At 47.5% G+C, this 25,965-nt stretch overlaps 2 protein-coding genes across 3 annotated transcripts in view; one reads left to right on the forward strand and one right to left on the reverse strand.

Annotated features, from left to right (window-relative positions):
* Positions 1-14,880, reverse strand: part of MTTP (microsomal triglyceride transfer protein) — a 627,046-nt gene extending 612,166 nt beyond the window's left edge. The window contains exon 1 of the mRNA XM_069630722.1: positions 14,864-14,880. The gene's annotated coding sequence lies outside the window, so the exon portion shown is untranslated. The remainder of the gene's footprint in view (positions 1-14,863) is intronic.
* A 798-nt stretch (positions 14,881-15,678) lies between these two features.
* Positions 15,679-25,965, forward strand: part of TRMT10A (tRNA methyltransferase 10A) — a 477,951-nt gene continuing 467,664 nt past the window's right edge. Inside the window, exon 1 of one of the 2 annotated variants that reach the window (XM_069630723.1) lies at positions 15,679-16,042. In XM_069630723.1, coding sequence (XP_069486824.1) covers positions 15,819-16,042 — 224 coding nt within the window. In that variant the 5' untranslated portion in view covers positions 15,679-15,818. The remainder of the gene's footprint in view (positions 16,043-25,965) is intronic. The other variant, XM_069630724.1, reaches the window with a different exon arrangement.

Consider the following 25,965-nt stretch of genomic DNA (forward strand, 5'->3'; position numbering starts at 1 on the left):
TCTTGGTGCGTGCACATTTATAGCCAGTTCACCTGTCCAATGCTTCATAACCCTTCCAATCAACAAGGGAATATAGAGTATGACGCACCCGCTTGGATTCTAAGTTACCACGCACATCATATTCAGGGTCGTTACTTTCGGACTGGATAGGTGGTGGTGGATGTGCAGAGCTGCGGGTTCCATGTTGAATGGGTTTGAGTAAAGAGACATGGAACACAGGATGAATGCGTAATGAGGCTGCCAGAGATAACTTCACAGCTCCCAGGTTGATGAGTGGGTAATGGGATAGGGACCTATGTACCTGGGATGGAACTTTCGTGGGCCTTTCAGGCGAATGTGTGGCGGCTAACCATACCTTATCTCCGACCTGATACACAGGGGCCTCCCCTCTCAATCTGAGAACATTTTGTAGGAGTCCTTGGCCTTCTGCAGGTGCATAGAGGCTTGTTTTAGGGTCTGGTTAATTGTGCTGTGTAATGTCGTGATTGCGGGCATTTCTAAAGCTTCTGGGGCATCATACACTGAATTCTATGTTTGTCTACCATGTAACAAATAGAACAGGGTAAATCCAGTTGCACTGTGCAAGGTGTTATTGTATGCATATTCAGCTATCCACAGCTATCCACAGCAGGTCTACCCAGTTCTCATCATAGTGCGAAAGCAACAGAGCTATTGTTCAATGGTTTGGTTGGTTATTTCGGTTTGCCGGTCTGTTTCTGGATGATGGCTGGTCAAAAGACGTATCTCGATTTGAGCTATGGCACAGCACCATCTCCAGAACTGTAAAACAAACGGCCTCCTCGATCTGAGATGGGAATCCATGTTTCAGACTACCTGTTGAAAGAAAGTGTGGGCTAGGGTATTGGCTGTGGCGTGGTCTTTGAGGGCAATGAAGTGAGCCATTTACGATAGGAGGTCAACCACTAGCAAGATGGTATTGAACCCATTATAGGTTCGTAAGTCAGTGATAAAATCATGGGACAGCGTATGCCATGGAGCCGGAAGTACTGACAGTGGATGGAGTAATCCTTATGGTTTCTTTTTCAGGGTCTTATTTTGAGCACATATGTTGCACGTTTGAACATAATGCATAGTGTCTTTACGCCAAGTGGGCCACCAGTAAGGTTGTTGTATTTTTGCTAAAGTTTTGGTAATCACTGGGTGTCCTTCCATCAACGTATTATGGTAATTATGTAAAAAAAAAAAACACTTGCTGCGACTCCTCTGGCAGGTACAACCGGTTGTGGTGATAAGGCAGTCCCCCTCAACCTTCACATTGTGGGTCCTGTGTAACCCATGCTTTTAGTGCTTCTGGTGTAAATGTTTGTTTGACTGATGATTCTAACTGTTCCACAGCTGGGGAGTGGCACTGAGCACCTTGCTCTGTGGAATAATCGCTACAGGTTTTGGAGGCACGTATACCTTATCCCCCTCTTCACTGCTCCACCCGATAAGGCATCAGCTTTTTCGCACACATGGTCGATATGTGATAAGGAAGTCATACTCGGCAAAAAACAGGGCCCACCGCAATTGTTACGAAGATTGGGCTTCGGCTCTATGGAGGTATTGCAGGTTCCGGTGATCGGTGATGACAGTGATGGGGTGTCTCTCTCCCAAGAGGTGATGCTGCCATTCTTTGAAGGCTGCCTTTCTAGCCATTAGCTCTTTGTCTGATCACGTAGTTCCTTTCTGCAGGAGTGAATTTCCTGGACCAATACGCAACCGGATAGAGTTGTCCAGTGTCTGGCCTTCGTTGGGACAGTACCGCTCCCATTACCACGTTAGAGGCGTGTATCTTGACCACATAAGGGAGATCCGGTTTTGGATGTTGTAATATGGGTGCAGTAGTAAAACACTGTTTCAAGGCACACAAGGCTTGTTCCACTTCTGGAGTCCATGTGAACTTTCTTATTCTTGCGCAGCAGCGAGGTAATGGGGTGTACCAGGTGTGAAAGGTCCGGAATAATTCGCCGATAAAAATTGGCGAAGCTTTGGATGGTGTTGACCGACGTTGGTGATGGCCACTGGAGGATTGCTTCGATCTTACGGTTGTCCACACGGACCCCCTGAGGTGTTACGATAAACCCCAAAAACTCTACCTCTGTGACATGAAAAGAACATTTCTCAAGTTTTGCATACAGGTGGCTCCGACGCAGCATTTCTAGCACTGCTTGCACATGATGGACATGTTACGCTTGGGGTGGTTGAGTAGATAAGTATATCGTCTATGTAGACTATGGCGCAGACATCCAGGAATTCCTGCAACACGTCGTTCATGAAGAACCTGGAACTGCAGGGCGCTGATGAGGTCAAAGGCGATATTCTCGCGAAGCCCGTCCTGACAGAGTAGCACCACGTCCTCCGTACACTGGGTCACAGGACCCGAAGCCAATTGTGTTCCTTCCACGGCGACTACATTGTCGGTTGTAGACTTCTGCCATAGTGGCACTCCAATCCGGCGGGCCATTGCGTGTTCCATATAATTACTCACAGCTTCACAGTCCATGTAAGCTTCAAGAGTATGCATTCATTAGGACTGCTGAGGGCACATTAAAACGATGGGGTTAGATAGAGGGGAGGCTGCAGTAACTTTTACTGCGCTCAACAAGTGGGCATCCATTCTTGCTGGGCCATGCAGTTTTCCGACAACCGCTCGTTTGGTGTTGCTTCCACCGCTCCTACGGTCGTCTTTTCTGGCTTTACTGGACAGTCACGCAGGAAGTGAACGGACTTGCCACAGCATGGGCATAACTGTTGGCTGCATCTTTCTCTCTCTTCCCTAGACAAAGGGCCTCGAACACCACCCAACTGCATGGGCTCAGGTGCTCCCTCTGTATGTTGTATTTCCGGGTGGCAAGCCAAGCTCTCCTTTGGGCGGATAAATGAAGGGCGTGCTTCCGAATGGGAACGGTCGGTCTTCCTGTCTGGCAGACAGTGATCCAGTTGTAGCACTAGGTCTATGTATTCTGAGCAACCCGCGTGTGGGTGGATTCACCACCTGAGCTAGCACATCCTTGAGTTCCCCCCCTGAGTCCTCTATAGAAGGGTGTGATACGTTTGTCTTCGGGACAGTTGGCCTCTGCCAATAATCTGTTGAGGGTAGCGACATAAGCTAGGTCTTGACCCTTGTCGCAGGTACAGCAACTCGTTATCGAGGGCCTGTCCCTGAGTCCTAAAAGGTGAACAGCTTCTCCAACTCTTGCTGAAGAACAGGAAGGTTGCGTAAAATAGTGTCATCCTGGTTTACCAGCGGGACTGACCAATCGGCCGCATGGCCCCCTAAGTATGAAAGGATGAAAGCTACCCTGGTCTGGTCATCTGGGAAGGCTCCTGGTTTACAGAGGAAATGGAGTCTATATTGATTAATGAAGGCAGCAAATGTATGTGGTTTTCCCAAAAAACGTTCTTTTGGGGCCAAAGGCACCGTGGCAGGGGCAAAAACCTGAACAGGGACTGGACGGACTGGTGGTGGTAGTGGGATTTGCCCTGCCTGTGTTTGGAGGAGATGTCTGGCTAACTCGCCAGTACAGTCTCAATTGACCACTAGTTCCCGTCATAATGCATTGGTATCAGAGCCTGTACTTCGACTCTGAGGTCTCCAAAGATCTGGGCTAGGTGGTCCTCGTCGCAAGACTCCATGACGCTCAGGCAGAGTTGTCAACGTGGGCTTTGCGTTCTGTAACGCTTACTTGGAGGCTGTGCGCAAGCGCCTGGATTCCCTGCCGTGTGACCACACCACTCACCACCCAAAGCCAGTGCTGTTGTGCTATGACCACCCACCAGCTTGAGGAGGAAGGGATGAGGAGATTTGGTGAATACCCAGAGACTGCGTTGGGTTGGTGACTGCCGGAGAGTGTACCTACGACCAAAACACAGGTTTCAGGACTGATGCCGGGAATGTACCTCAACCCATAGTCCCCACCCCCAGGTCCTGATACCCCCCCCACCCCTGAGAAGGCTGGACATACCTGTGGTAAATTAAAGGTGACAACAGGGTGGTATCCAGAGCACCTCTAGCCAGTTACTCCACTGGTGGGGGCTTGTCCAGGCCAGCTGTGACTTGCCAATTGCTGTGAACCGCCTCCCTTATGCCTTTTGTATCTTTTCTTGTCCTTAGCAGTTTTCTGTTAATTGTAATGCTGCTAATTTGTCCCTTCTCTTGTCCTTGGTAATGATCATATGTTTTTTCTTTTTGCTGCCTTTCTCTTGTCTTAGTTATCTCTTCTGCTGCTGTCTTTCTCTTGTCCTTATGGTTTTAATGTTTAACTTCCCTCTCTTGCTTTGTTACAGGTGCCAATGAGTGTCGGGTCCCAGGAGGGGTGTGAGGATTCTAATGCGTGTGGTGTGAGAAGAGCGGTGGCCTTCCGGGTGTAGGAATCAGGTGAGATGCTCACCTACTCAGGGAATGGGCGCCGGCAGTGCCAGATGATCAACTTCTCTTTTTCCTCTCTTTAGCGCAAGGCTTCTGCTTAGTTCCTTTGGGCCTCCCAGTGGCCATGTTGGAAACCTGTCTTGTTGCAAACACGGTGGCCATCTTGGAATGTCTTTTGAGACATTAAAGCTAATGGGCACATTAAAACATGACAGTGCCAGTGACGCACGCACTTGCGATAGATTGTTTTAATCATTTCTATGTTAATTAACTTCTAAAGATTAAAATAACCAGACGGGATGCGGGGAATGTGTATCCCACTTCGGATTGTTAATCAATTTTGTCATGTTTAGCTATTGTTGGTTGGTTGAATGTCACTATGTATGATGTATGGTCTGAATGCTGCACTATGAGTGGTTGTGATGATGGACTAATTTTAGCCATGTGTTATGTTTACCCATGTTGTCGTGTTATGTGATATAATGACAGTTTCTAAAGTAATGTGTCATTGATTGACTTTTTTGAATATTTTCTGTATCATGACAAATAAAATTTGATACTCTTTTGTAAGCAACTCAGTTTTGCTCTCTGGACAATTTTTCAGACTTGTGCTTTACAATAATACTCTGGTCCAGGGTATAGAGTTTTCCTGCCTCTTTCTGTTTTTGTGGTACTGGCATCCTGGCCTGTGATCATGACGGGTGTTCCTTGACTCAGCCTGTGAGATGGAGATAGTTATCAATGCAAGCACTTTTCTTTGCTAGCTGGGTGCCATTCTCACATAGAAATACCCTAGTGTGGAGGTGCTACCGATTGCATATGCAAGCAGATCACAGTCAGGGGGAAGAACAAAAATGATCCTTGATTGAGGGTGAGGCTCTGGCTGTCCTCTGGGGATGATGTCACTATCCTGTATATGTATACAGAAAGTCGGTTTCAGTGGTGACCGACCACAAGCCCTGACACCAGTTATATCAGGGGCGGCCTCACATCAACTTGCCTACATAGAGGAATGGCTCTTTTAGCTTCAGGAGTACGATGTAGCTCTATCATATCATCCCAGAAGTGACAATCCGGCAGATTAACTGTCTCGACACCAAAGTGAACAAAGCACAGGACAGGAGCAAGAAGATTTACTGCCTGAGAAATACACATGCATGGACACGGAAGTGGCTGTCCTTGTGTCCATGACCCTGAGAGTGGATGTATCGGTGACCGAAGAGTGCTCAAAAATGATCTAGAAACTGTAAGGATCAGTGGATGAACAGAGTTTCTAGCTCTCCAAGAGCACTGCACAGCTACTGCTAAACCGCAGTCTATAGAATGTTCGCCATGAGCTCTCAATATGTCCAGATGGCCAGTTGTCACGAGATTTGTGCAGAATTGATCCGTTTACCCTCATTCCTATGGTCTTGAAGCTGGTTCATATTGGGCACCAGGGGTCTGCAAAGACCAAGCTGAGATTAAGGGAGAAAGTCTAGTTTGCTAGTCTCAACTCCCAAGTTGATGAGTTAGTGCAGTGGTGTGTCTGATGTCGTCTGATCTCAGTGACCCGCTTGCCGCCCATCCAATCCTAAAACAGAAATACAAATTCCTGGACACACCTGAACATGGATATTGGCACTATAAACAATGACAAACACTATATTGTTTTACTGATCAATGGTCAAGGTACCCCAAAGTGAACCTCATCTGCTCCAGGGCAACGACAGAATTAATTCTGGCACTCAAAGATTTTTGTGCTTAATGGCCCACCGTAGGAAATCAAAACAGACATTTGTCCTCTTTTCAAGGCAGAGATTTCCAAGCATACCTATTGTCATTGGATATCAAACTCTGGAACATAACTCCACTATGCTCCATTGCTAATGGAAACACTAAACGCTTCAAGTGTACTCTAAATAAAGTCTTCAGAATTCACAAAGCAGGGGTGGGTGTGCTTGCCGAGCCCTATATTAGTTTCTTTGAGAGTGTTGCGCCACAGCCCATTCAACCAGAGGGGTGTCCCCTGCAGAAGCCCTGGATGGTGTCAGCAATACCAACTCATTCAACACAAGAATGCCACACCATTGAAAGTGAGGAGGTACAGAAGAGACAGAACAATGCCAATGTGAAGGAAAATATCTGCAGGTGCATGGTGGCCACTGAGCTTTAAAGGTGGATCAATGTTGGTCAAGACTAGGAGAACAGAAAATAAATTAAGACTCCATTCAAACCACAGCGCTGGCAAATCACACGTGAGGAGTTTGATGGTGACCGCAAGAAGGAATTCATATAGTCACCAGGAATTTGAGTTTCCTTTGGCGCCTCACCAATTTGGACTCTCATGCTGGGAAGGAGTCAGTCAGCCTTCACGGCTACAAACCGACAGTGACTGAAAGGACTTTTAGGCCATACCCGAAACAGGGAATAGCCCAGAGCAGCGAGAAATGGTCCTATTGAGGGTATGGGCCATTTACAACCCAGGCAGTGGAATAGCTAGTTGGAGCTACTTCGGAAGCCCATGAGGCAAGAACCAAGTCCAGGTACCCTAAAAGACTGATGAGGACCCAATTCAGGAAATGGGAAGATTCTAATGTGTATGATTAAATGGTGCATCTATCATAATGTGTCCATCTATCATAATGTTTGAAGAGAAAGGATAAGTACAAATGTGTTTCGTCTACAGTTTTCTGTTAATATTATGGTACAGTTATGCTGTGTTGATGTTTATGCAGGCTCTCAATCTCTCCTAGCCACACTCTTACTGTTGCTACTCTCTGCCAGCCCCCTGGTAAAATCATCTCTTTTCTCTCTGAGTGGGCTGACCTCGCCTCCTTCCTCCTGGCCTCAACCACTCAACTCCTCCTCCTTGGTGACCTCAACATCCACCCAAATTCTCCCCGTCCCTCATCTTTGCTCTTTCGCGACCTCTGCGATTCCCTCTCTATCCTCCCCTCTGGCTCTATGCACTCTGTAATTCACACACTTGTCTTGATCTCCTCTGGCCTCTCCCTCTCTATCCCTCTAACCACTCTCCTGGGATGACCACTGCCTCCTCTCCTCTCATCTCTCACTCTCTTCCCCCCAAGCCAAGCCTACCCCAACACTGGCACCTACCTTCTCGGACATCGGGCCCATGAAATGCGTGTCAGTTGAGGCTTTCGCTGCCACTCCCCCTACCCCCCCCTCTTCCTCTGGCTGACTCACACCCTGACACAGCCCTGTCCGTTCTCTACTCATCTATTTCTGATACTCTTGATGCTCTTGCCCCTGTCATGAGTATCCGTTTGAAGTCCAAAGCCAAGTGCAATTCCTGGTATGACTCCGCCCTAGCTACAATTAAACTTAAGTGTAGGGCGGCTGAGAGGAAATGGAGGGCTTCATGTTCATCCTCTGACAAACTGGCTGCCGCCAGCTCCAAAGGCAATACCGACTCTCTGTCCGCACCAAGAAGAGAGTCCACATTCAAGCCTGTGTCTCGGTGGCATCTAACAACTCGGCTGAACTCTTTAAAATCTGCAAAGAGCTGGCCAGCCCTGCTGCAGCCTCTGCCCTTCCTCTTGCCTCCCAGGCTCTCTGCAATGTCCTTGCCTCTCGCTTCATCTCAAAAACCCAGGACATACAGTCCACCCTTTCCTTTCCTCTCCCTCCTATCCCCTCTCAGTCTGTGCTTACTGACCCTCCTTCAACCACCCCCTCCCTCTTTCTCATCCTTTCCTCTTTTTTCCCCTGATGAGGTCGCTAGACAAGTCCGAACTATGAAAGCCTCATCAAAACAGGTTCGTCCCTTTCCCTCTAAAACTTTCAAGGACCACATTGGTACCCTCACTCCGGCCCTTGTCAATTTTTGTAACCTCTCCTTTGCCTCAGGATCCCCCCTACCTCTCAAGCACTCCCTTGTGTATCCTCTTCTCAAGAAACCCACAGCCGACCCTTCTTGCCCGGCTAACTATCGGCCAATTTCCATTACTCGCTTTCTTGGTAAACTCCTGGAAAAACTGGCCATCTCTCAGCTTATTGTTCACTCCGATTCTGTTGGCTCTCTCCATGACCACTAGACTGGCTTCAGATCTGCCAGCAGCACGGAAACAGCTCTCCTGAACATCCGTGAAGATCTGCTTTCCAACCTTGACTATAACATTGCCTCTGTCCTCATCCTACTCGATCTCTCTTCTGCCTTCAACACGGTCAACCATACCATCCTGCTCAAATGTCTCTGTGATAACCTGGGTATCACAGATCAGGCTCTTGCCTGGCTGTCCTCTTTCCTCTCTGATCGACCCTCCCAGGTCCAACTCGGGTCCTTCCTATCATCTATCTCCCTCTCCAGCTGTGGTGTTCCTCAGGGGACTAATCTATCGCCCTGGCTTTTCAACCAATACCTGGCAACTCTCGCCCACTGCATTGCCATTTTCTGCTCAAATTTCCAGTGCTACACTGACGACGCAACTCATTTTCAGGCTGCCCTCGGCCACCTCCTCTCCCTCTCTGACTGCCTAACTGCCAATGAAGATTGGTGTGCCGCCAATGATCTTTGTCTGAATGCCAGCAAGACGGAGATCCTCCTCATCGGCACACATTCACCATCCTTTCCCCTCACGCTATGGCCGGCCTCCCTTGGCCCTCCTCCTACCCCCACCTGCGAGGCTAAGAACCTCCGGGTCATCTTTGACTCCACACTTTCCTTCTCTGCCCACATCTCTGATGTCTCTAAAAAGTCAAACTTCCTACTGCACCTCCTCAGAGGTATCCTGCCTTTCCTCTCCTTCCCCAAAAAGTTCACTGTCTCTCAAGCTCTGGTTCTCTCTAGGCTCGACTATTGTAACAGCCTCTTTCTAAATCTGCCTGCCTCTACTCTCCGCCCTCTGCAAATAATCCAGAACAGGACTGCGGGACTTGTCCTTGGCCTCAAGCCCTGGGATCGTATCTCTCCAGCTCTGAAATCTCTCCATTTGCACCCAGTGGAGGAAAGGATTAAATTCAAAACCCGCTGCATTGTCCAAGGCTTTCTGGGGCTAGGTCCAAAATACCTTCAGCTATCCCTCCGCAAATACCTCCCCCCTCGAGCTCTTCGCTCCTCTACCTCCAACTCCCTCAGGGTCAGTAGTTTTCAAAGAAACAAGCAGGGGGTAGATCTCTTTCTTCGGCTGGGGCCTCCCTCGAACAGCCTCCCAGCCACTCTAAAATTGAGGAGAACCATCTCTGGTTCCGGAAGCACCTCAAGACCCTGCTCTTTGCTTGTCTTTGCCCCCCCTATCACCTGTTGATTTGTTCTCTCTTGGCACCGTGCACCTGGCCACCCTCTGTCCTCCAGGCCCAGGTACCTGCTCACCCTGCCACCCTCCTGCACTGCCTCGGGCCACCTCTTGCCCTGGGGTCTATCTGTATCCATACAGTCCCCCCTTTTTCTTCCTGCACTTATCAGACCTAACTTGTCTGCTGCCTTAAACCCAGCACTTGCCACTTGCTGGCTGCACTACCACTGTGTGTTCCTTTACTATTTATTTATTATTATTTATGTTTCTTCTTTTCTCCGCACTTTCCACTTCTCCCCCCCACATGCACTTGCGCATTCTCAATGTCAATGGGCCTAGTAAGATTTTTGTTTTGTTCTCCCCTATACCCCTCCCTTGCCTTGAAACACTTGTGTACGAGCTTGATAGAAATAAAATATCATTCATTCATATGAAGGATATTATGACGGAAGCGAAGTCACGCTCAGTCAGGGTGAGGTGATGCAAAATACATCACCGCACAACAGAAATAAATGGGCTGAGTTGTAGAAGTGTGCAGCAGTAACCAGCACAGCATCCAACCATAAATGCCAACATTTTAGAGCACCTGGAAGGGAGATGTCAAAGAAAGCGGGAGAACTAAATTTTACCATTCGATTGCATTGGGGTTAGAATTATTTTAGGAGGAAGAAAGTAAAAAAATAGTAACGTTTATTAAAGAACAATCGTGAGTCGCCCGCCTAGATCGGGAGGGTTGGTATGCATAATCGCTATCGAATGAGGACTCTAATGCCTACGAAGAGCATATGGGCGAGTGCTGAGGTTACTACAATAATGCAAATGGAACAGAGCTCAGAAGTTTCCCATGACCATGAATGAGAAGGGCATCTAGTCTGTTTTTTTTACCCTTTGGATTTTGCGACTTCATTTTCCCATTTGAAATTTAGGAAAACCACAAGTCCAGAATTCAGATCAAAAACAGTACTAGGGGGCCTTCTCGCTCATGTGCATGAAAAACGTGTAACCTCTGACTGCATACCTGCCAAGTTTTCCAGTTCAATGCGGAATCTTTGAGCCAGTCCTGTTTTTTTTTTTCAGACTACATGCTAGGACTTTTAGGCCCACCCTTGTAATGGGAAAAACGAAACTACAAGTTCCAGCATGCAATCGCAAGCAAAAAACAGAATTTGCTTGAGGCGTCACGCATGGAACTGAGAAACTTGGCCGGAAAGTGACTGTATTTATTTAGAGATTTATAAGGCCCGAAAGACTGCGGGCACCTTTGGCGCCAAAACACAAAGGACAGTGGAAAGATGGGATCAGGCAGAGCATAAAAGAGGGCACCAAGACTCAATGAAACATGTAAGTTTCCAGTTGCCGGCAAAATGTGGTTGGGTCATTTACCAGCCTAAGATTCAACGGCAAGATGTACCACATTTTAGTGGCAAGCACGTGAAATGACCTGCCCAAACTATTGACTAGCTTCAATTTAGGAGTTTTAATCAGTCCTAGTTTTCTTGGAGGTTCGTAAGAATGTATCAAGTTTTTTTATATGATTTGGGGCTGAGCCATGAATAGATTTGCAAACAAGGGTAGCTGATTTGAATTGTATGCGTGCAGTAATTGGAAGCCAGTGAAGGTCCCGACGACTGCAGGTAATGTGTTCTCTTCTGGACTTATCTTTGATGATGCACACTGCTCGTTCTGTATGACCTGAAGGTCCTGTAGGCTTTTCTTATGAGTGCCAATCAGGAGGGCATTACCATAATCCAACCTTGACAAGATAGATGCCCGAGCAACTGAAGAGCAATTAGGCTCAGATATGAAAGGGCAGAGGTTCCTCGGGAGTTTAAGGTAATAGGAACAGTTTTTTAAGTCTGTGTAACATGTGTATCGGAACTAGTCAAAGAGTCAAGAAAGAGGCCCAATGTTGGTATGTGGCTGTCCTTGATGGTGAAAGACTGATAACTGGGGTCTAGTTTAGATTTAACAAGAGTAGAACCAAATATCAGTTATTCTGTCTTGTTCTCATTAAGACACATCCAATTAATGCAAACTTTTATCTCAGAACAGGTTATCATGCCATGTTCTTTCTGGAGAGGAGCGCATGCTACCTTTTTTGAAATATTTGCAAGGAACTTGGGGTTGGTCACCCTGAGTTACCTGGGGGCAACCAGACGTGGACTCCCTCCTCACTGTGCTCAGAGAGGCACAGCTTCACCTCACTGATGAGGCCCAACAAGGCTGAAACATGTGTATGGGGTTGCTGCTGATACTCTTGTTCAGAGAGGAATTGCCATAGCATTTTGCTGCTCGACTGGCCATGTAGGCGGGACAAAGACTGATATGCAAATGGATATTTCCCATCTGTGAAAGGTACAGTGAGCAAAACGTGTGTGCTGCAAACTCATCTCAGAACAGGTTATCGTGCCATGTTCTTTCTGGAGAGGAGCAGCTGCTACCTTTTTTGAAACACATCCAATTAGAGTTAATTAATTTTTCAATGTGGGAGCAGATGGATTGCATGCTGATGTAGTCCAAGATGTAGTCCCCTGACAATTCCAGCAACAGCTGAGTATCATCAGCATAGTTGGTAAAGAATCATTTCAAATTGTCCAAGAGATCACATAGTGGCTTAATGTACAAATTGAAAAGCACGGGCGAAAGACTCCTTGAGGCACACCAAAGTTAATCTCCACTGGGGGAGAGGTGGCATCGCCACAGCAAACTGTAGAAGTGCGATGAGAAGGGAAGGACTCAACCCATGTGACGGCACTTCGACCACATAGACCAACGTTTCTCATGGTGGCAAGCAGCCGATCGTGGGCCAGGAGGTCGAAGGCCGCCGAGAGTTCCAACTAAATAAGCATACCGTAGTTTCTATTATCAATGATACTCAACCTATGAGTTTGGAGATCCAAAAGGGCTGTCTCTGTACTGTGATATGGTCGAAAGCCAGATTGCCTTGGATGCAAGATGTTGGATGATTCTATAAACGATTGAATTTGAATAGTGGCGCATTTGTCCAGTATTTTAAGCAGAAAATTACAGTTTGGTATAGGTCATAAGTTATTAGGGTCTGAAGGATCTAGACTGGTTTTTTTTTACTAAAAGTGCAATGGTAACCTTCTTAATGGAGTCGGGCACATGATTATTTTGAAAAGAGGAGTTTACGAAACTAACAAGAAAAGGGGAAAAGATGTCTTTGTGTTCCAAGATAATATTAGGGGAATGATGTTTTCTAGGCAGTGTGAGGGGCGTAATAAAGATAAGATGTTCAACATATCGTCAGGGGTGGACTGGGAACTAAAAGAGGCCCTGGAAATAAAGTTCAATGTGGCCCCACATGACACATTTTCAGCAAGCCCAATGCTTTTCCTATGAGAAAATTTGGAAATACCACACAAAAGAGGCCCAGGGTGCAGAGGCCCACCGGGAAATCTCCAGAGTTCCCTATAGGCCAGTCCAGCCCTGCATATCGTTGATTGTCACTGGGGAACAGTTAAATCATGTGCGCGGCTCCTTAGGTGAAATTTTCAGGATAGGTGTTGGGTTGTTCACTTCGTTAGACTGTACAATTTAAATGTTTTGCAGGTTTTGTCCACTTTGGCCTCAAATGCTTGTTGGGTTTCACCACAATCTTGGTTTGTAGGGACAAAAGATGTAGACTGAGAACCTGGTTTTTCCAAGGTTTTTCGAAGTTGGAATACCTTTTTGGCATTGTCTTTTGCCTCCTCAATCTGTCTGTTAAAAAAGTTATTTTTAGCATCAAAAATTGCTAGTTTGTACAATTTGTCCAGAGCTTCCCAAGTAGATTAGATTGCGTCAGGTTATTTAGCTACTGTTTCGGCCTTCGTTTTGTCTATCTTTATAAGGACAAGATCCCGAGGAAACCATTTCTGATGCATAGCATTTTCTCTAAATAATTTAGTGCGAATGGAAGCTACTCTGTTGATCATGGCACCCCAGGTTTGATTGAATGCATTAGTGAGGAGAGCTGGAGAATCAAAATCAGCAGTAGCACTCATGATTTGATTCAAACAGTCCGTCAAATCATTGTGCTTTTTAAAATTGCAATGTTTCTGGGTTTGCTCTTTTTAGAATTTAACAAGGGTAGATTTTAAAGTCAATTAAGTAGTGGTCTGACCAAATGCAGGGTGTTGTTCTAATAACCTGCACCCGTACATTTCTCGCCAAGACCCAGTCAAGAAATTACCTTTGTTGTAGGTAGGAGCATTATAGTCTGTGTTGTTTAACCTTGTTTGTAAGGCGGCTATAGCATCACAGTCAGTATTATTATTGAGCCATCGATTGAAGTCCCCAACCAATAGGGTACCACACTGTGGGCCGTAAGATCCTTTTAGAATGTCAGTCAGCTCCTCATTGAAATTAGGAGTATCAATCAGTGGACGATACACCACAATAAAATGGACACAGCTCTGGGCTGTTGGGGTCATTTTCACGTGAAGAATTTCACATTTGGAACAGACACATGGTATTTGAAAAGGGTTCAGGCGGCTTTTAGCAATAATAGCTACACTGCCTCAGTGGCCAATTTTGCAGTTTTTACAAATAGTAGAGTATCCTTCAGAAGTAACTAACGCAATCCTAGGGCCCCTTGTGTCTGAGAGCCAATGCCTCGGCAATAAAAAAAATAGGTACAGGATATTTAAAGCGTGTTTGGCAAGAGAAACTGTGTTTAACAAGGCACATCTCAGCGGTGTAGGTTGTAGCAGGGTGCTAGTTTTAGATTTCATAACTGAAGGGCCAGGGGTAAAGGCGGGTCCTTCCGTGTGAACTACCACAGATGAAGAAGGTGTGATAGGTTGAGGGTTCAAATATTCCAAAGATGTTTGGTTGACAGGTGTAATAATATTTAGCAGATCCGGGGGTGCAGTGTTACTAAGTGCATCGGTCAAAGTGACAGCGGCACAGGAAACAAAATGTGTGTTTTTTTTAAAAAGAAATCTCACGGGGCGGATAAGGATGGGTAACTGGGGCTACTGGGCAAAGTATCAGATTTAATTGAAGGGATAGCCACTGATTGCTCAGGCTGAGTACAGGGCAGGGGGTGAAGTTTCATGCGAAGATATTTTTCAACATGGATAACCGATAACCTCCTTGCTTTCTGACCAGCGAGCACACGATTAAGGGTTTCCAAATATCCCATGATGGGGGGAGGTGGGGTGAGTAAAGGTAGCAAGAATCAGCAGAAAAAACTAATAAAATATGTTGTGAAAATGGATTTTTGAATATGACGGGATTTGGATCTTACCATAAGTCTTAGGGTTATAGTCACGAAAGTGTGCAGAGTAACTAGCATCTTGGTCCGCAATGGACAGGCTAGCCCCAGAAGCGCTGGCGCCAGACGTTTCTGTAAGTAGAGCCTAAGGGAGCCTGGGAGTTGTAGTCAAAAGCACAGAACATTAGTTCTGTGGCTGGCGAAGGCGACAGTGATTTTTCTCTCGGCAATGCCAAAGTCTCTTCAAACCAACACAACGCAGTAATAGAGACCTCGGAGGCGAGATGGTCCTAAATAGTGGCCTGCCCACACATTCAAACACTCGTGCAGCTACAAGCAGAAATATCTTAAATTAAGCCGGTATTCATTAAAAAAAAGGCGCTCTCTGTATTAAATTGCTTCCCTTACCTTGTATACTCTATATAACATATGATAGTCCAAGATGGCCGTCACGCAGAAGAGTCTTTTACAGCTCAGAGCGATCTACTAATAGAACTCCGTGCTTCCGCCTGACACTGAACACGTTCTGTTAAGCGGCGATTCAAAAAGTAGTTATTTTGACGGGTGATATCTTAAGATACAACAACGATTTTCGTATTATTAGAAGAAATCAAGTCATGATGTGCAACACGTATTCATTTTTGTTGTTGTTGAAAATTTGAGTGACCTAAAATAAAGATACACGTATTTATACACATAGTAGTTTATTACATAGAACTGCAACTTTTGGAGGCGTAAATAACCCCTTTTACAGAAGTAATACTATATAGTTAAGGAGTTATTCTTTGTAAATAGAATACTTATTTTGCTTTAGGTGAATGGGTGAGTGAATGAGACATTTGCCATTCCAAGATGGCCGCCTAATTTATGTGACCGTGCGGGACGTGTCTGGGATTTGTTGCCTTAGTGTAATGGTTAGATTATAGACCCAGCCTCAGTCATAACTGAATGTTTAGCACTGAGAGAAAGAGTGGGTTTAGTCAGGCACATGCACTTAGAGCATACGCTGCACTGTGAACTCCAAAGAGCTCGTAACAGTTCATGCCCAGTTGTTTTGGTAATGTCTTCGGAACCCCTAGTGCTTGTTAAACCGGAGCATGTTCCTGAAACTGTAGTTAGGCTTGAGGGGGTCGACTGTCATCCAGTTTCCAAGCGGCAATTGAAGAGGCTGCAGAAACAGAAGCAGTGGGAAGACCAGAGGGAGCTTCGCAAGTACGTACGAGTAGGGAAAGCAACACCTAAGAACTTCTTGCATTGTATTAAACCATATTATATAGGTGACATTAGAACTATTACCCATTAAGACAATAGTGTTGGCATTTATATGATGCCTAGGTACTATACGTTCATTTGCCAGGCATTAGACAGATATGGTCAGGGTCAAGTTCCATTGAAGTGGTTAAGTTTCCAAATTTCGTTCAACTGTGCCTTTTATTACACCGTTTGCTTCTTTACCTTTATATGCACAGTATCACATTCTTAGCTTCTCATTAATTTTAATAGTAATTGCCACTAATTGCCTGATATTGCCATTATTTTCTGATTTACTGAGTCCCACATTTTGGTAACTTGGCTGTATAAAACCACTGGATGCAAGAATGCAATCATAATCCTGGTGTCACCGACTCCAATCATTTTTTAGCCTTTTTGATCATGCGATAAGTACTCCCGTACCTCTTGACCTTTTATCTCCCCCATGGCGGGTAAAAAATAGATGATTTTTGTTTTTCGTAGGTGAGAGCCCATGTTGGGTGGCCTGGGGGTGCCAGGCCTCCGTCATGAAGGGCTCTGCAGGGCAGGCCCTCTGCCTTCATGCACAATGCTGGTGCCGCGCTGGAATGACATGCTGAATCAGGAGTCTGGTGGCAATGACTGGCGAGCGGCGCTTCTTCTTCTTACTGATAGATTTTTATCCATCAGCGGTTATTTTTGGATACCGAGTCTTGAGCCTCATTACTCCATCTTCTCGGGTTGAGTATGTAGTCGTGGGTTAGTATTCTTCTTGGTCGGTGTGGTCTTGTCACAGTAGGGCTGGTTTCACAGGGTCTTCGCAGTGATAGAGCGGTCGAAGGGGTTTGCAGTGGTGGCAGTGAGTCTTCTGATCAGAGGGTTCGGGTTCTGATCCAGTCCTTGGCAGAAGTTATTACTCAGCTTTGCTAGATGTCCATCCAACATCTTGATGTCCAGGTCTCTGTGAAGGTCTGCTATCCTTGTGAAGATTGGAGCTCCAGACGATATCCACAGGGCCTTGTTCTGGACTGTCTGAAGAGTCTTCCGGTGTCGCTCATGGCAGGTCATCCATGCTGGGGAGGCATACGTCAGGGTTGGTCTGATGATCGCCTTGTAGACGTTTATCTTTGTCCAGAGGGGTATGGACTTGGTCCTCAGGAGTGTGTACAGCGCTGCCATCTTTCCTGTTGCCTTCTGCTGAGTATTCTCGATGTGGCTTTCCCAGTTGAGTTTGCTGTCCAGGGTGACACCGATGTAGCGGCTGCTGCTCTCCCATTTGATGGTCTACCCGTTGAGGCTGATGTGTGGGTGCTCCTTGATCTTCTTTCTGGTGAACAGCGTTGCGGTTGTTTTGCTGGTGTTGAGTTCTATCCGCCAGTCGCTGTACCACGTCGCAATGGTATCCAAGGAAGCTTGCAGGTCCTTCGCCACTTCCTTTTCGCTGAATGACTGGGAGATGACTTCAACATCGTCAGCATAAAGCGCCAGGTTGGTCTTGTGGAGATCTGTCGGGATGTCGTTGGTGAAGAGGTTGAACAGGAAGGGTCAGAGGTTCGATCCCTGTGGCACGCCTGCTCGGATGTGATGTGATGAGGATATCTCAGACCGCATGGCGACATGGAAGGTGCAGCCTCCCAGGTAGCTTGCAATCGTCTTCACCAGGTAATTCGGAAATCCCAGGCCAATCATCTTGTGCAGCAGTCCCTTGTGCCAGACTCAGTCGAATGCTTTGGCGACATCCAGGAATACGATTCCTGTGGACTTCTTGATGTTGAATCCGTGGCTGCTGGTGTCCACCACTCTCAGTAGCTGATGGGTCATTGCATGTTCCTTTCGAAATCCAAACTGTTCCTTTGCTAGTAGATTTCTTTCGGAGGCGAAGTCGCTGAGTCGAGCGAGGAGGACCTTCTCCAGGAGCTTCGATAATCCAGAGAGCAGGCTGATGGGGCGGTAGTTTGCACGATCCCTCAGTGGTTTGCCGGCCTTTGGGAAAACAATGACTCTTGCTTCTTTCCAGGAACTCGGGAAGTGCTGGAGCCTCATGCATGCATTGAAGATCTCTGTGAGGTGTTCCATTGATGCTGGTGGGAGGTTCTTGATTGCCAGGTTGGTTATTCCGTCGCTCCCTGGTGCCTTGCAGTTCGCCAGCTTTTCTGCAAGTCCTGCTACCTCAGAGCTTGTGCACTCCTTGATGTCTTCTGCTCCCAAACCAGTTCGGTCTTCTGCGAGATGCTTCCTGCACTCAGTCTGAGAGCCTACTTATTGTTCGGGGTGAACAAAGCCTCCAGTGTCTCGGCAAGGACCTCTGCCTTGTTGCTGCATGCAAGGTGGGTTCGTCCCTGGATTGGTGGGCTTGGCTCCTTCTTCCCAATGAGGCGACAAGTCATTCTCCACACTGAGTTGTCCGCCTCCTTCAGCTTGGCTGTTGCGGCCTCCCACTTCTCTCCACGGTGCTGTCTGATCTGTTCCAGCAGGAGTCTTGTGAGCATGTTGTACTTCTGCAGGAGATCAGGCGTGCAGAACTTCTGCCACTGGCGTCGGGCCCGGTTCTTGTTGGCGATTGACTGTTGGATGCCTCTCGGTAGGTCGTAGATGGAACATCAGGTTGTCTTTTGCTTCGGAACGCTGCTCTTGATTGCCTCCTGGACTGCTGTCGTGAAGTCTTCCACAGCCTGTCGATGTCTTCCTTGGTGCTCAGCGGGGTTGGTGTGACCTTGATGTTCAGCTCTTCCTTGAACCGGCTCCAGTCAGCTCTTCTGAAGTTGTACTTCTCGGCCTGCTGGTAGGGTTCCATCTCATCTCCCACAATGATTGCTACTGGGTTGTGGTCCGAGGTCGGCTCCACAATTTTTTTCCAGCTCCACAGAGTGTTGCAGGTTCTTCAGTAGCACGGTGTTCAGCACATCTGGGTTGTGACTTGCTACACCTGGGTAGTGCGTGGGCTCAGTCGGGCTTGCTACCACACAGTCGTTCTTCCTGGAATACGCCATCAGTGACCGCCCCCTCTGGTTGGCAGTCCTGGAGTTCCAGCATCAGTGTTTGGCAGTGAGGTCTCCTCCGATGATTATCGGAACCATCGAATCCAGCAAAGCATCCAGGTCTCGGAGGTCCAGCTTTGCTTTCGGAGGGCAGTAAGTTGCGATCAGTCGGAGTGGTCCTGTTGCAGTCTTGACTTGCACTCCAGTGGCTTCAATGCTTCTGAGGGGTGGGAGTGCAATCTCATGGTGGCTGATCGTCATCTTCACTATCACTGCTGTCCCCCCTCCTTTGGCTCCTGCAGGTCGGTCGGTCCGGTACACTCTGTGGTTTGCCAGGCTCAGCTTCTGGTTTCCTTGCAGGTGGGTCTCGGAAAGCAAAGCAGCACTCACCTTTCTCGTTTCCAACAGGTGAAGGAGTTTGTCTGTCTTCTTCTGAATACTGTTGGCATTCCACATCACAATGGCATAGCTGGGTTTAGGTGCCTTGTTGGTTCGTCTCTTGGCCCCGGAATAGGCTCAGGATGAGCCTTGCCACCGTCGTCATGATGGGGTTGATGTTAAGCCCCTTCACGATGATGGTCTCCCAGTTGATGGAGCTCTCTCTTCCCTCTTCCTGTGCTGAGGTGGCAGCTTGCGGCGGTTTGGGTGGTGGATTTAGGACTCCAGCATAGCTCAGCCCGGATGTAGTGGGTGTCCTCTGGGTCTTTGCTGAGCCTTGGCCTGGTGGCGGGCGAGGTGGGTTGTTCCTCTGCGCGGCAGCTGTTGGTTTTGAGTCCTCGGGATGTGCATTGCTTTGGTGTGGTTGGTGTTGTCTGCTGCGGGAAGCCGCTCGCCTCTTTATTTGAAGGATCACATGATGTGTGCCACGTGTGCATGACACGTGGCGGTGCACGAACCTTGGAGCGGCTTGGGTCACAACATCCCATGCCAGGTGTATAAAGTAAAACAACACTACATTAATGACCACAAAGAAAAATGACATACATCCAACCATGCTGTATCACCCATTCAGTCCATCAGGACATTGGGCATTGCCCTGGGGACATCTTTATTAGTCTAGGGGATTTGGTGCAACACTGACATGCACGTTTACTGGGTCTATGTCATGTGCATCACCTTAGCTGGATCACAGCTTCCGACATATATATCATAACTGAGTCCACTTTAAGCATCCAGGAACATGCAGGGGAGCAGTTTAACACATGCATCATTGCTTACGAATACCAGGAAAAATGCTTACATCTGTCATCATTACAATGTAGAGGGCCAACATCTCCACGTGCAGGCAATGCCGCGTATGGGAGCCACATCTGCTGTAGGGGTGTCACGGTATCAGGATACCGTGACATCTTGCCAAATGACGCTATATCATGGTTATCGCGGCATAGCAGGTGGGGTTAACTAATCTTAACAAATATTTTCTTAAAAGGTCATACATTGTCAGATTTATCATCACAAACAAAACCAGGCACCCAGGGCCAGAATTGGCCTTTTCAATATACTTTCCACTGAAATGCCACCCCTTGCTTCCACCAAACAACACAAACACACATGTGGAGAGGAGGAGGAGGAGGGGGGAGGTGGGCCCTGCTGCGACTGGCTAAGCAAACTTAATAGCTTTTCTTAAGTGGTCATTTAGGCTTTTAGCTCCCCCACTGGCTACTGGTGAAGATGAACATGTTGCCATCTTGATAATCAGCATGCCACAGATCAATGGAGGCTGATGGTAGTATGCTCTTGTGTTCATACACACACACACACTCTCTCTCTCTTTACATTACAGCCTTTAGTATACTTGCGGGCCAATAGGTGTTCAGTAATCATGGACATGTTACCCTTTGGTATGACAGCAAGAAATCCCAGCAGAGATGAGTGAATTTCGCGGTGTGACTTATTATATGTGAACTCAATGATAGAACCAGGGAAATCCCCCCCATTGTCATATGTTTAGAAAATATTATCATTTATAAATATATAAACCCCCAAAGCCGCCAACCCAAAGGAAATCCTTTTCCCTCTTGGTACTGTATTTATTCTTCCTATTGCTAACATATTGATTTTGTGTCAGGCACGTGTGGTTTACGGAATGGCATTAAAAACTGCTCCAACTGAAACTACTTGTGCCGAAAAAAAATATATATATTTTTTTTTACATTGCCTTTTTTGCATTTGAAGTTCTTTTAACCTACCATTAAGTTAATGCTTTTTAGTTAACTTACGAATACGCAGGCAGGATTTTCCAGCTGTAGCAAGGTAGCATTTTAAAACTTGCATCTGCACATATTTAGCTGATCCTCCAGGAATCTAAGGCGGCTGCAGAATTGGTCTTTCATGGCACTCTCGTTGATCGCCTTGAATGAAAGAGTGAATTGGCCTCGACTTGCATTTTTTTGGAACTACATGGCATGGGCATCATGACCACTTGCTGCGACAAAGTTTCTTCTGACAACTTTTTATCCCATTAAAGGGAGAAAAGTCACTCATGTGCGGTTTGAAATCCCATGCTGTGTTTTTTTGGGAAAAATGTCATAGCCAACACAGACACACCGAAAGATTGCATATTGATCTAATCGCTATGGCTTGTTTAACATCTGCCTGGTGCATTATGAAGGTCTGATGTCGGAGTCGCCACTGACCATGTATTCCTAAAGGAACAGCGTTCAGTGGGCGCTGTTGATTTCTTTCTTTATTCTTGCAATACATGTTCATTTACCTTCTTAAAGATAGTGGCAAAAAAGAATAACTTTGAAAATTAAGTTAAAATACATATCGGCACAAGTATGGCCTAGATCACCACCTCACCACAGTTTTCCCCAGGCCTGACCCTTGTGATGCGAGTTCAGAGGGAGGAATGCTTTCATGGGTGGTGTCACAAATTGAGAATAGACCTAAGAAATATTTCACCCCCATTGCTCTGGATACTTCAAATTGAATGTAGAATCTGCCCTGCCTGCTTGAGTCCAGTGCCATATGCAGAAGGCAGGTAGGTAAAGGATCAAGCAAAGCAACAGCACTAGTGCCAATGTGCAAATCTACACAGAGGACAGTGGGGGGGGGGCAGTTTATTTACTAGCAGAAAGCACTGATAGGCCCAGTGTTCACACAGTCTACAGCAGGGTCGGACTGGGGCATACAACTGTCTCGGGCACCAACATAAAAGTGGCCCACAGTTGTAAATGGGAATTCGTTCCTTTTGGAACATTGTTTAAAAAGTACCCAAGGGGAAGATTTTTGATAAAATGTGATGCAAATTGTACATTTAAAAGAATATTTATTCAGCAACAGTGGTCAGAACTATTAGCCGCATAGTGAAGTCACTCATCAAACTGGCCCACTTTGGCCAAAAAAGTGCCCCGCTTTGACACAAAAAACTGGCCCACACAAGCATTTCACATTTTTGGTTCTGCCATGGGCCTATTACCCTAAAGGCCAGTCCGTGCCTGGTCTACAGAGCTAAAGTTGTTTGTGGACATGCATCAGAAGGGCATCCAGTTCATTCCCCCCTTTGAATTCTGGGATGTGTAGTTCCCCATCTTTCAAATTGGAAACTACAGATCACATAATTCTAAGCTAAACCATAATTGGGTGGCTATCCAATTCATGACCATGAGAAACTTAAGTTCCTTTAATCTAAACCCTGGGGAGAGTAATTAGATATGCATGACTTCACTGGCCGTCCTTTTTTTCACAATTTGCACAGCCAGAGCAAGATCCATTCCAATGTGTGTTTGCTCAGTGCAGTAGGACCTTAACTTACTGCTCCAATGGCACATGATGCCGAGCCAGGCTGAATCAATACATTTCTGCTCCCGCTGGCTGAGTAGTTGCTAAGCAAAGTGCTCCTGGCTCCACTGTTTTGCAAGTCACTGTTTTATTACATTTGTTTACATACGAACAAAAGGAAAAATAAAATGCTCACTTTCACCTTAGGCCCTCGGCCCACCCTCGTGATTTCCCTGTGGTCTTGCTAATTGCAAATTGAAAATCGGGACAATCGCCATAAAAGGTCTGACCTGTAGCACGGAGCAGCATGACTGTGTGAAAATGTTTCAAATCTGTATGCTGCCTTTCAAATAAATAATGCCTGAAACAAAATAACTTTTTTGCCCATGAAATCCAGGTCTGGAAGAGTCTATGAAATGGAGTCTCCGGTATGCTTATAGAGCCAGTCAGTCAGCTCATCGAAACCAGCTTTGCATGGGGAACACAAAGGTTCAGGCACTGGGCAGCTTTCAATACAATTTGCGCAAAGACGGCTGATCTTTGACCCAACTCTACTGATCACAGAGAAAGAGCGGTCACAGCAGCAAAGCTGCATTTACTAATGTGGCCTCACTTTCCCTATGCTCTTGTCTGCCAAACAAGGCCCCCTTGTCAGTCGGCACATCCAACAGTGCAAGACCAAGACTGCGCAGCACTTGCTTACTGCAGCCTTTCCAAATCGGATTGAAAAGCACACTTAACGGTATAAACTGTATACCGGTATAAACAACATGACGGTTGTTATTGTTCAATTAAGTTGTTCACTGTATCTTTAACGTTATACCGTTACGTTACATCCCTAATCTGCTGCGTGGGGTACAGAAGCAGCAGCAGTAATTGTCCGTTGTCTGAGCTCCCGTGTGCACGGAACCTGTGAGCTACTGGCTGCCTTCATTGGTGTTGCAAGCTGCAGGTTCAGCTTGGTTGGGGATGGCTGTGGTAGCGTTTGGGGTGTCATTGCCCACGCTCCTTCAGACGGGAGTTCTTAGCAAACACTGCAGTGGTGGCAGAGACCGTCCTGCCAACCCACGTTGTCCCAGCCGTTAAGTCATCCTTGTAGGATCTATTGATGCAACTATGGTGAATTAACAAATCAGTGTGGCCGTGCAGGCACCTTCTCCTACAGACAGGAGGCGCTAGCAGCAGCAGTACGAGTCGCTCTGCTTTTACCCCCCCAGGCGGGAGACATTTCTTTTGCTGCGGCCATGCGCTGCTTCAGTTCCCCCATCCCCAGCTCGGAGCACTTGTTTCCTCAGTGCAGCAGCCTGTTCATTCAGTTTTGTCATACCTGCACCCTCTGGAAACGAGAGACGCAGCCGGGTTAAGGCATGCAGGCTGCGGCGATGTGAGCTACTCCTCTCGACTGCTGCAATATTCGCTCCTTCTCTCGCCCAGGTGAGGCTCTTATTTCAGACCACAGCAGCAGCGGTGTCTGCCGCGCAGCGTCTTTGGTGGTGGATGAGTGTTTTTAGGCAGCAGGCCATGGCTCCCCCAGTCAGGAGTGTGACAGGTGGGAATGGCGATAGGCCTTTGTCTGTCGTGGCAGCGGCCGCCTGCATTCGCTCCCCCATGCGGGAGTAATTTGAATAAGTGCAGCAAGGCAGACAGAGCAGCAGATTTGCAGCCAAGGCCCTTCCAGGCTCGTCCAGGCAGGTGCCGTTGCAGGCAGTGGGTCGTGCCACGTGCAGACTTCCCCCAGGCGGGAGTAACTCATTGCTTGCATGCCGGTGAGGCCAACAGATCTCTGGTACGCCGGGGAGGCTGGCAGATCTGTTGCATGCCGGGGAGGCCCGCGGCATCACACACAGGGTCAGGGAGACCAAAGGTGTGTGTGGGGGGGATCTCACTGGCCCTGTTGTGCCGTGCTCCAGGCAGAAGCGAGCTTCACCAGGCACGAGGGAGGCCAGCTTTCCTTTTGGCCAGGTGCAAACTCCCCATGTGGGAGCGAGCTTCGCCAGGCTGGTCGCGTGGCAGGACTGGCTTAGCCCCTCCATGTTCGGGATCGCGGGGCGCCGTCTCCCATCCTTCTCACCTGTTGTTGGGTGGCCCGCGGGTGGCAGCCCTCCGTCATGAAGGGCTCTGCAGTGCAGGCTCTATGCCTTGGTGTGCCGCGTTGAAATGTCCTGCTTAGGCAGGAGTCTGGTGGCAATGGCTGGTGAGCGGGAAGCCGCTCGCCTCTTTATTCGAGGGATCACATGGTGTGTGTCACGTTTGCATGATGTGGCGGAGCACAAGCCCCGGAGGAGCATAGGTCACAACAGGCCATTGAAGTGTATGGACTGGTTAAGGCAGGGTTGTCCAACATACGGCCCGCGGGCCACAATGCGGCCCTCCAAGCCATTTTATTTGGCCCGCGAGGCAGATTTATTTATTCATGCAATGTTTGTAGGGTACCTGTATCCGACAAATATTTAACCGTTTCGTGGCTGAGGACCGGGTCATGGTAGAGGACTGTAACTGCCTCTGGTTGTCATGAATCGCATGGTGCGCCCCTTTAGGGCCTCATGGTCCCTGTCACAACGGGCTTATACACATTAATACTTCCAATATGGCCGTCCAGCGCATTCCCTTCTCGCTCCCTGCGTTGGATGTAACCCTTCTCTATTTTTAGACCACGCCTTCGGCGGCTCCGCGCGTCTCAATGCTATGGCGAAGTAGCGACCAGACGTGTGCTCCGTAGCTCGCGGTTCTTCTCTTTTTCCACTCCGCTTTTCCTTCCTTGACCCCCCCCTTCTTCTTACCTCCTGGATTCGAGTTCTAGCCAACTTGCATTGCCTCCTGGATTCCTGGATTCGGCCTCCTGGGAAACTGAACGCATTCTGGATTCGGCAGAGACACGGGCTGCATTCTTCAAAACCCGTTCCATCCGTAAGAAGGCAGCAACCAAGGACGCCGGTAAAGAACGGACTCGGGTGAGAAGGGGGGAACTCCTTGACAGTTTGAGACGCCACCCAATCGGAGGCGATATCGACATGGAGGCTTCCGTGCAGGACTTGATGCGTCGTATGCAGGAACTATCAACCGAGGTACAAAATCTGAAAGCGGAGAACGCCGCTCTCAAACAATTGGTCCTATCCCGGGATTCTACTACAAAAGAAAGTGTTATACTGGGCGGCGTCGTGGATAAATACGACGGCTCACCAAAGACCCTTCGTGCATTCCTGG

Source organism: Ambystoma mexicanum, chromosome 6q (assembly GCF_040938575.1).
Source record: "Ambystoma mexicanum isolate Mex_15411 chromosome 6q, UKY_AmexF1_1, whole genome shotgun sequence".
Classification (NCBI taxonomy): domain Eukaryota; kingdom Metazoa; phylum Chordata; class Amphibia; order Caudata; family Ambystomatidae; genus Ambystoma; species Ambystoma mexicanum.